Source organism: Pogoniulus pusillus, chromosome 25 (genome assembly GCF_015220805.1).
Source record: "Pogoniulus pusillus isolate bPogPus1 chromosome 25, bPogPus1.pri, whole genome shotgun sequence".
NCBI lineage: Eukaryota > Metazoa > Chordata > Aves > Piciformes > Lybiidae > Pogoniulus > Pogoniulus pusillus.
In genome coordinates this window covers 18,018,263-18,028,450 of record NC_087288.1, presented here as the reverse complement: position 1 = coordinate 18,028,450, position 10,188 = coordinate 18,018,263, and the positions used below count along the sequence as shown (strand labels likewise).

Here is a 10,188-nt window from a genome sequence, read left to right as displayed (position 1 = left end):
CAGGTATTTAATTGTCATTTCTAAGCTTTTAAAATCTACACCTTTTAGGTCCAGATTTCTTTCTCTTTCAGATAGTAGCTAACCCCATTTTTGTGCTGGGTTTACTGTCTCTATGCCTCTTTTCCACACTGAGTAAAGCAGCCAGCATGGACAGCTGGTGCTTGTAGTAGGCTGAAGTGCACTTACCTGGCACACAGAGTGGGGCAAGGATGTGCTCATGTACTCTCTGCTCATTATCAGTGTCACAGATTGCCAAGTGCTGTGAGGCACATGTGAAAACAGAAAGGTTCTACAGGCAGTTGTTTCCTGGCCAGCTCTTGCTGGTGACTGAGCATGGATGAGCTGCTGTAATGAAAGATTGCAAAGCAGAGTCCTGATGTGCCCTCTTTCACTGAGGCTGGGCCCCTTCAAACAGATCTCTTCCAGAGGGGAGAGAGAGAAAATGCTTGGAGCCTTCTACTCATCTGAAAATCTGCTTGGCACAGGTATCATATGGCAAACTTCCTTCCCAGTTACTCTATCTGCTTTGTGACTGAGCAGTCCCTGGGGAAGTATTCAGTTATATCAGTACGTGGCAGTGCTCCCTAGCACCACAGCAGATGTCTGCCATGTGCATAAAAGATGAGAGAGGATCTCCATCGCTGAAATATAAGGCCACACAAGGGACAGAAGAAAGAGATCAAGACTTGTGCAAGAGGGAGCATAGTAGGGCCTGTAAACATCTGTCACTGTCAGAGGTGAGCTGATAAGCAACTCATTGCAATATGCTGCACCTGAAACAAGTCTGGGATAGTCTTGGAATGGGCTGCCCAAGGAGGTGGTGGAGTCACCATCCCTGGGGGTGTTGAAGCAAAGCCTGGCTGAGGCACTTAGTGCCATGGTCTGGTTGACTGGCTAGGGCTGGGTGCTAGGTTGGCCTGGATGATCTTGGAGGTCTCTTCCAAGCTGGTTGATTCTATGATTCTAAGACCAACCTGTTTTAGACAAAGTAAACAGTTCTGTATTTTCTTCCTGTCTATTCAGAACAGCTTGGCCTGAACCAATGGCCATGGTGGTCTTAGGCTGATAGTTGGAAGCAGTGATGTTAGAGGTCTTCTCCAACAGAAACAACTCTATGACATGAGAATGTACACTCTGACTAATGAAAGCATTTACAAGTGGAGGTAGACTTAGTGCTCGCTACTGATCTAGAAGCAATCAGCTGTCTTCAAGAATTAAAGTGCAGCTAAAAGGCAACACTGCACTCAGATTCTGTGGGGAGGCCTGAGAGCTACTGAGCCTTCCTCTCTCAGAAGGAAGGTGCAGAAGCACAGGAGGCAAAAGAAAAGGTAGTGACAGGTCTCCTGCTCAAAAAGCAGATCCAGGCTGGTCCACAACCCATCTGCACTAATGATTTTCTGTCATGGCTTATCAGGTGGCTTTGAGCACCAAGATTCAAATGTGCCCAGCAGGAGTGTTGTTTGTTTTACAGAAGGAAGGCAGGGTGGTAGTCCTGAGTCTAAAAAGCCCTGTGGGGTGAAACAGGGCTCTGCTGGAGTGACTCTTATTTAACAGCTTCCATTGCAATTAATATGGTGAAACAACACTCATCTGTGCAAGTGTTACTGCTGGATTATATTTCCCTGTGCTTGCCAGGGTAGGAAAGTCTATCAGAAGTGACTGGAGAACAAAACCATACCAAAAATCAGTCATCTGGACACAGTTGTAAGTGTTTGAAGCTCAGCTGCACACACCAGGGACCGTTGCTGGCAGAACCATGCAGCCCTTCAACTTCAATTTTCTTTAAGCAGTTTGCCTTCCATCTGACCTTTGCAGCAGATGCAGCACAGAATCGATAGAGGCTCCAAGCTGAAGCTTCTCTTTGCTGGCACCAAGCAAAACCTCAGGCATTGAAAGAAACACACAGGTATTATTCAGAATCTTAATGAAAGGTTCTTTTAATTATTGACATTTTTACTCTTAACAGTGCAAAGCTGCAGTGTCTTGAGCCTGTCCAGGGCTATGATTTGAGTTGAGTACAAATTCAGTGCAGAGATAGCTTGGGCTAAAATCGCTCCTACACCCCACCCCCTCCTTCTGGTCCAAGCTGCAGCCACCTGTGTTTCAGCTGCTTCACACATGCTGCTGTCCTGGGAGCTGATTTTTCTCCTCACAGCCAGGGTGCTGCTTGAAAGCCCAGGCTGCAAAAGGAAGGCAGCCAGCAGTAGCCAGCTGGCTAGTTTAAAGCTGCTGTTTGTAGCTCATCCATGCTGCTTACCCAACATGCTCATGCAAGTTGGGTCTTGCTAGGTTGTTCCCCATTCTTTGTGTGGAACCTCAGACCTACATCAACTCGAGTTTTACTGTTGCTGTGGGGAAAAAAAGCAGCCTTTCATGACAATTAAATTGCTGTTAGTTACGTTATTAGCAGTGTGAGGAGTTGGAAGGTTTCAATTTCAAAGCAAGAATGAGGAATATTGCAAAGCAGATTTGAGAAGTCTGTGCTTGGGGGACAAGATAACCAAACAATCCTCATGCTACTTTCTTAGCCTAGCTGAACAAAGCAAATATCAACCCAAAGCCAGCAGTTCCCCATGGCAGTACCTCAGTGAGACAGGCTGCAGTTTTCTTGGCTGTCCTCTCTCACATTTGGTCAAGAATAAACTACTTACATGGATTAAAGGAGACTTAGTAAGGCCTGTACCTGTGCTAAGCTCTAAGCAATTACCCTGCTATTCATTAGGGGAGTTACTCTTATTTCTTCCTCCAAAGCTGCTCTTTCTCTACTTTCTCAACAAAATGTAGAATATCTTCAGCCAGAAGTTCAGGTTCCTCCAAAGCTGCAAAGTGGCCACCTCGAGGCATGAAATGGAAGGAAACTATGTTGATGTATTTCTTCTGGGCCCAAGCCTGGGGTGTGTGCATGATTTCATTAGGGAAGGAGGCAATGCCAGTAGGTACTTGTACTGTCAGCCTGAGAGAGAGGAGGGAGAAGAATTGTTCAGACACTTCACAAGAATTGGAAAAGTCCCAAGGAAATGCTGTTCTTAAAGAGTTGGGCATAAGGTTGTTAGGCACTGAAGATCTGCCTTCTGGACTCTAAATGTTAAGGTCAGAGAATGCTCTGTTCCTGGGGGAAAAAACAACCCAGCGTTTGCACACAGTCATAGTGAGACAGCTTTGCTAAGGAGCCAGAGCAGGAGAGTTAAAAGCATGAAAACTGAGAAGAGATCCCCAGGAGGTGCTTGGGTATCAGCTTTGCTCATGCTGCATGCAGGGCTCAAGAGTCAGATATTAAGGGGAAAAAAAATGACTCAACTGGACAAGGGCTGGAGGGAGATTTATTATGACTACTCCAACAACTCTACCACACTGAGCCTGGCAGGACAGATGGAGAGCAGGAAAGGGAAGAGTTGCCTCTAACTGCTGCAAAGAGGGAGGACAGCAGTGTGTTTAGATGTGTTCAGAGGACCCCACCTGGAGTACTATGTCCAGTTTTGGGACCCCTATCACCAGAAGGACATGGCTCTGCAGCGGGACCTTGACTGCCTGGACAGATGGGCAGAGTCCAAGGGGATGGTGTTCAATAGCTCCAAGTGCAGGGTGCTGCACTTTGGCCACAGCAACCCCATGCAGAGATACAGGCTGGGGTCGGAGTGGCTGGAGAGCAGCCAGACAGAGAGGGATCTGGGGGTGCTGATTGATACCCACCTGAACATGAGCAAGCAGTGTGCCCAGGTGGCCAAGAGAGCCAGTGGCATCCTGGCCTGCATCAGGAATGGTGTGGCCAGCAGGAGCAGGGAGGTCATTCTGCCCCTGTACTCTGCACTGCTTAGACCACACCTTGAGTCCTGTGTTCAGTTCTGGGCCCCCCAGTTTAGGAGGGACATTGAGATGCTTGAGCGTGTCCAGAGAAGGGCAACGAGGCTGGGGAGAGGCCTTGAGCACAGCCCTACGAGGAGAGGCTGAGGGAGCTGGGATTGGTTAGCCTGGAGAAGAGGAGGCTCAGGGGAGACCTCATTGCTGTCTACAACTACCTGAAGGGTGGTTGTGGCCAGGAGGAGGTTGCTCTCTTCTCTCAGGTGGCCAGCACCAGAACAAGAGGACACAGCCTCAAGCTACACCAGGGGAGATTTAGGCTGGAGGTGAGGAGAAAGTTCTTCCCTGAGAGAGTCATTGGACACTGGAATGGGCTGCCCGGGGAGGTGGTGGAGTCGCCGTCCCTGGAGCTGTTCAAGGCAGGATTGGACGTGGCACTTGGTGCCATGGTCTGGCCTTGAGCTCTGTGGTAAAGGGTTGGACTTGATGATCTATGAGGTCTCTTCCAACCCTGATGATACTGTGATACTGTGAACTGCACGGGCAGGTCCAGAATGTCCTAGTTTAGTGCCATGAGCTATTCAGAACTGGAGGACAGAACTGGCATTACTCCTTTTGAAGAGCAAGAATGAAGACCCTGCACACTGACTGGAGGTTTAACAGGAGATTCTATTTACAGGTGCACATATGCAAAAGGCAATCAAGTAGAATGAATACATCCACAAGCTAGGCCAAGTCTGTCAGACTAAAGCCTCCTAGAATCTTCCACCCCTTTCACCCTCAGCAGGCCTGAGAGTAGGTTGAAACTGCCCTCTCCAAGCTTAGGCCTCCAAGGCCTCAGCAGACTGTAAGACACAGCTCAAACCTCCCTGCCAGGCAGGAGCCATCTCCCACACCAGCCACAAGATAAGAAGCGACACTGCTCTGCCTGGAGAGAGAGGCAGGGAGAAGAGAAGAGAGAGATATCAGCCAGGCACTGCCTTGTAAGCTGTGATACCAGAAAGCAGAATAGAAAGGCAGCATTACAATATCCTGGGACCACCAGGTCTGTCCTCTGGGCAGGACTCTGTCTCTGTAGTCTTCTTAAAGGAACCCACACCCTCTGCCAAACTACCACATCGAGGAAGGCCACAAAGATGATCAGGGGGCTGGAGCACCTCCCCTACAGGGACAGGCTGGGAGAGTTGGGGCTGTTCAGCCAGGAGAAGACTCCTGTCAGACCTTAGAGCAGCCTTCCAACACCTCAAGGATGCCTATAAGAAAACTGGGGAGGGATTTCTTACAAGAGCTTGTAGTGACAGGATAAGGGGGAATGGATTGAAGCTGGAAGAAGGGAGGTTTAGACTGAAGATTAGGAAGAAATTCTTTCCACTGAGGGTGGTGAGACATTGGAACAGGTTGCTCAGGGAGGCTGTGGATGCCCCCTCCATGGAGGTGTTCAAGGTCAGGTTGGGCAGGGCTGTAAGCAGCCTGGTCTGGTGGAAGGTCTCCCTGCCTGTGACTGGGGGACAGAACTAGATGGTCTTTAAGATGCCTTCCAATGCAAAGCATTCTTGAACATGGGACTTCACCCTGTAGAGCAGGTCTTGCTTTAACCCACACCACCCAACTCTATAGAACATTTTGCACACTATCAAGTAGAGCAAAGCAACTGGATTTGAGGGGAGAATATCTTAGCAATTGGGAAGATCCACCACACTTGTTACAAACAGAACAACACTATCTAGGCTTAGACAGCCTATAGGCACAAGCTGCATTGTGAGAAGTGACAGATGCTAAAGTTTAGACACAAAAATAGTTGGGCACATAACTACTGACAGCATGAAAAGAGGGTGCCTAATTTTGCATAGGACTGTGAGACTCTTTCCCCTAGGCACACAGAAGCTCATAGAGCTCATCTCACGTTAGCAGAACTGGAGCAGGATACTGCCCACAGCAGCTTCAAGAATTGAGTCAGCTTCCTGGGAGCATCATTTCACAGCCAAATAAATACCACAGCCCTGACCTGTGGTTCCAAATACCTGAGGGCAGGTTTAAGTTATCACTAATACTCAAGCTGACACACGTATATGCAACCAAGCTGCTGTCTTAAGCATCTGCACAGCAGGAACCTCAGTCTTACTGATTTGCAAATTACAGAGCTTGGCAGCATCCTGAAGTTGCTTCCAAGGGCAGGGCTTAAATCTTTTGCAGAAATGGGCAAACTGTGTCCAGAAGAGTAGCAGAACTACAAAGCAAACTCTAAACAAGAAGTGACTGCATGTCTCAGTCACAGGCTAATTTAGTAACTGAAGAGGAATCTGAAAGTGCCTGCCCATGCCTTTCCCTAGGTGGACATGCCATGACCAAGAGGTCTTCAAGCAGTGTCTTCAGTCAGATCTCTTTACTGACAGTTTAGGATTCTTACCCAATTTTTCCCAAGCACAACATAAGCACATCAACTGACAGAGCTCTCCTGCAGAGTAATGGTGTGAGAGAGCATTGCTTTTCCTCAGCATTCAGAAACCTGCAGCAGCTCCAAGACACAAGCAGCCTGTCTGCAACCACAACATGAAGCTGAAGGTAAAATAGTCCAAGGAAAAACCCCAAAGCAAACCACTTACTTGTCATGCTCCTGTGTGCCCAGCCCCTGCTGCAGATTCTCTTTGTAGAAACGCATGGAGGAGACCATGCAGCCTGACACCCAGTAGATCATGACATTGGTAAGCAGGTCATCCAGGCTGAACTTCCTGAAAAGGGAAGCCCAGAGGTTTTTTGGTTAGAACCAAATACCATTTTGCATTCCTTCAGCAGGGGCTTCCCTTTGGTTAGGTTGTAAGAGAAGAGCTACAGAGAGAATGTGGGGCAGGCTGTGGATGGAGTCTACCTGGACTGCAGCAAAGCCTCTGAAACTCTCTGCTGCAACAAGCTCCTGGCCAAGCTGGCAGCTCATGGCTTGGACAGATTCACTCTGATATGGGTCAAGAACTGCTGGAAGGCTGGGCCCACAGAGTGGTGGTGAATGGTGCCACATCCAGCTGGCAGCTGTCACTAGTGGTGTGCCCCAGGGATCAGTGCTGGCCCAGTCCTGTTCAACATCTTTACCGATGATCTGGACGAGGGGATTGAGTCCAGCATCAGTAAGTTTGCAGATGACACCAAGCTAGGAGCAGGTGTGGAGCTCTTGGATGGTAGGAGAGCCCTGCAGAGGGACCTGGCCAGGCTGGATGGGTGGGCAGAGGCCAATGGAATGAGATTGAACGAGGCTAAGTGCAGGATACTGCACTTTGGCCACAACAACCCCAAGCAGCACTACAGGCTGGGGCCAGAGTGGCTGAGAGTAGCCAGGCAGAAAGGGACCTGTGGGCACTGGTAGAGAGTAGCTGAAGATGAGGCAGCAGTGTGCCCAGGTGGCCAAGAGAGCCAATGGCATCCTGGGCTGGCTCAGGAACAGTGTGGCCAGCAGGACAAGGGAGGTTATTGTTCCCCTGTACTCAGCACTGCTCAGGCCACACCTTGAGTGCTGTGTCCAGTTCTGGGCCCCTCAATTCAAGAGAGATGTTGAGGTGCTGGAAGGTGTCCAGAAAAGGGCAACAAAGCTGGGGAGGGGCCTGGAACACAAAGCCTGTGAGGAGAGGCTGAGGGAGCTGGGGGTGTGCAGCCTGCAGAAGAGGAGGCTCAGGGCAGACCCCATTGCTGTCTACAACTACCTGAAGGAGGCTGTAGCCAGGTGGGGTTGGCCTCTTCTGCCAGGCACCCAGCAACAGAACAAGGGGACACAGTCTCAAGTTGTGCCAGGGGTGGTCTAGGCTGGATGTGAGGAGGAAGTTGTTGGCAGAGAGAGTGATTGGCATTGGAATGGGCTGCCCAGGGAGGTGGTGGAGTCACTGTGTCTGGAGGTGTTGAAGCAAAGCCTGGCTGAGGCACTTAGTGCCATGGTCTGGTTGACTGGCTAGGGCTGGGTGCTAGGTTGGCCTGGATGATCTTGGAGGTCTCTTCCAACCTGGTTGATTCTATGACTCTAAGCTACAACTTGGTTAAGGCAAGAGTTAAGAGGTGACAGGTGCTGCTACTCATCTGTCAGTGACCAAACCACCAAGACCTTTTAGCTCCTGCATGGAAAGCAGACTCCAACCAGCACCTTACGCTCCAGCATGGCTGTCTGCACTGTCCATAAACTGAGGGTAGGATCAGAGGAGCACATAGAACAGCTTGCTCCATCTATAATTCATGATTTGAAATGCTACCACAAGCCTTCAACAGAGCCACCACACCAACATGTGCTGCAAACAGCATGTTTCCTATCAGATTGTTAGCTGGATGCAGTGCAAACACTCTGGTCAATCCCACTGTCACTAGACCTTTTCATAACATACCACTCCACTCCTGCCATATACCTCAGCAATTTTCAAGGGGGCCTCCACCTCAGATGTGAACTGCACTGATCTTTTATAAGCAACTGATTGGGCAGCATTGCTTTAGCAAGTTCACAGAGGGTTTAGTATCAGCGTTGAAATGAATCGCGAGTTCTGTTTCCCAACATCTTAATGCAAGTTAAACTTCGGGGGGGGGTTCTGTCCTAATGAATTACTCCAATATTTCTGCCCTAATGATTACTCCAATTTTTCTGTCCTAATGATTACTCCAATAGTTTTTTAATATCCAGAAGATTGACCTTTTGTAAGCAACTGATTGGGCAGCATTGCCTTAGCAAATTCAGAGAGGGTTTAGTATCAGCGTTGAAGTGAATCGCGAGTTCTGTTTCCCAACATCTTAATGTAAGTTAAACTTCTGGAGTGTTTTCTGTCCTAATGATTACTCCAATTTTCCTGTCCTAATGATTACTCCAATAGTTTTTAATATCCAGAAGAATGATCTTTTATAAGCAACTGATTGGGCAGCATTACCTTAGCAAATTCAGAGAGGGTTTAGTATCAGCGTTGAAATGAATCGCGAGTTCTGTTTCCCAACATCTTAATGTAAGTTAAACTTCTGGAGTGTTTTCTGTCCTAATGATTACTCCAATTTTCCTGTCCTAATGATTACTCCAATAGTTTTTAATATCCAGAAGATTGATCTTTTGTAAGCAACTGATTGGCCAGCATTGCCTTAGCAAGTTCACAGAGGGTTTAGTATCAGCGTTGAAATGAATCGCAAGTTCCGTTTCCCAACATCTTAATGTAAGTTAAACTTGTGGAGTTTTTTCTGCCCTAATGATTACTGCAATTTTTCTGTCCTAATGATTACTCCAATAGTTTTTTAATATTCAGAAGAATCATCTTTCATAAGCAACTGATTGGGCAGCATTACCTTAGCAAATTCAGAGAGGGTTTAGTATCAGCGTTGAAGTGAATCGCGAGTTCTGTTTCCCAGCATCTTAATGTAAGTTAAACTTCTGGAGTGTTTTCTGTCCTAATGATTACTCCAATTTTTCTATCCTGAAGATTACTCCAATTTTCCTGTCCTAATGATTACTCCAATAGTTTTTTAATATCCAGAAGATTGATCTTTTGTAAGCAACTGATTGGGCAGCATTGCCTTAGCAAATTCACAGAGGGTTTAGTATCAGCGTTGAAGTGAATCACAAGTTGTGTTTCCTGACATCTTAATGCAAGTTAAACTTTTGGGTATTTATCTGTGCTAATGAATTACTCCAATAGTTTTTAATATCCAGAAGTTGCAGGGTGTTATCTCTTTTTCTAGATTAAATTGGGAAGGGAGAAGCTCAGCCCTCATGGAACCATTTGTGGTTTGCTGCAGGCTGCCTACAAGACAGGAGGCGATGGATTCAGTCTTTGGCTATGACTGTGGTCTCAGCCACCTCACTCAACAAGGCACACTGCTGATTGATACATGCCTGAACATGAGCCAGCAGTGTGCCCAGGTGGCCAAGAGAGCCAGTGGCATCCTGGCCTGCATCAGGAATGGTGTGGTCAGCAGGAGCAGGGAGGTCATTCTGCCCCTGTACTCTGCACTGCTTAGACCACACCTTGAGTGCTGTGTTCAGTTCTGGGCCCCCCAGTTTAGGAGGGACATTGAGATGCTTGAGCGTGTCCAGAGAAGGGCAACGAGGCTGGGGAGAGGCCTTGAGCACAGCCCTACGAGGAGAGGCTGAGGGAGCTGGGATTGGTTAGCCTGGAGAAGAGGAGGCTCAGGGGAGACCTCATTGCTGTCTACAACTACCTGAGGGGAGGTTGTGGCCAGGAGGAGGTTGCTCTCTTCTCTCAGGTGGCCAGCACCAGAACGAGAGGACACAGCCTCAGGCTGCGCCAGGGGAGATTTAGTCTGGAGGTGAGGAGAAAGTTCTTCCCTGAGAGAGTCATTGGACACTGGAATGGGCTGCCCGGGGAGGTGGTGGAGTCGCCGTCCCTGGGGCTGTTCAAGGCAGGATTGGACATGGCACTTGGTGCC

At 48.4% G+C, this 10,188-nt stretch overlaps 1 protein-coding gene across 4 annotated transcripts in view; it reads right to left on the bottom strand.

The window, feature by feature from the left end:
• Window positions 1-1,919: 1,919 nt before the first annotated feature.
• The window catches only part of EPHX1 (epoxide hydrolase 1), a 40,403-nt gene continuing 32,134 nt past the window's right edge, over window positions 1,920-10,188 (bottom strand). For all 4 annotated transcript variants that reach the window (XM_064164600.1, XM_064164598.1, XM_064164601.1 and 1 more), the window contains exons 8-9: window positions 6,402-6,527; window positions 1,920-2,953 (exon numbers count right to left, since the gene is read on the bottom strand). In XM_064164600.1, the coding sequence (XP_064020670.1) occupies window positions 2,734-2,953; window positions 6,402-6,527 (346 nt within the window). In that variant the 3' untranslated portion in view covers window positions 1,920-2,733. The remainder of the gene's footprint in view (window positions 2,954-6,401; window positions 6,528-10,188) is intronic.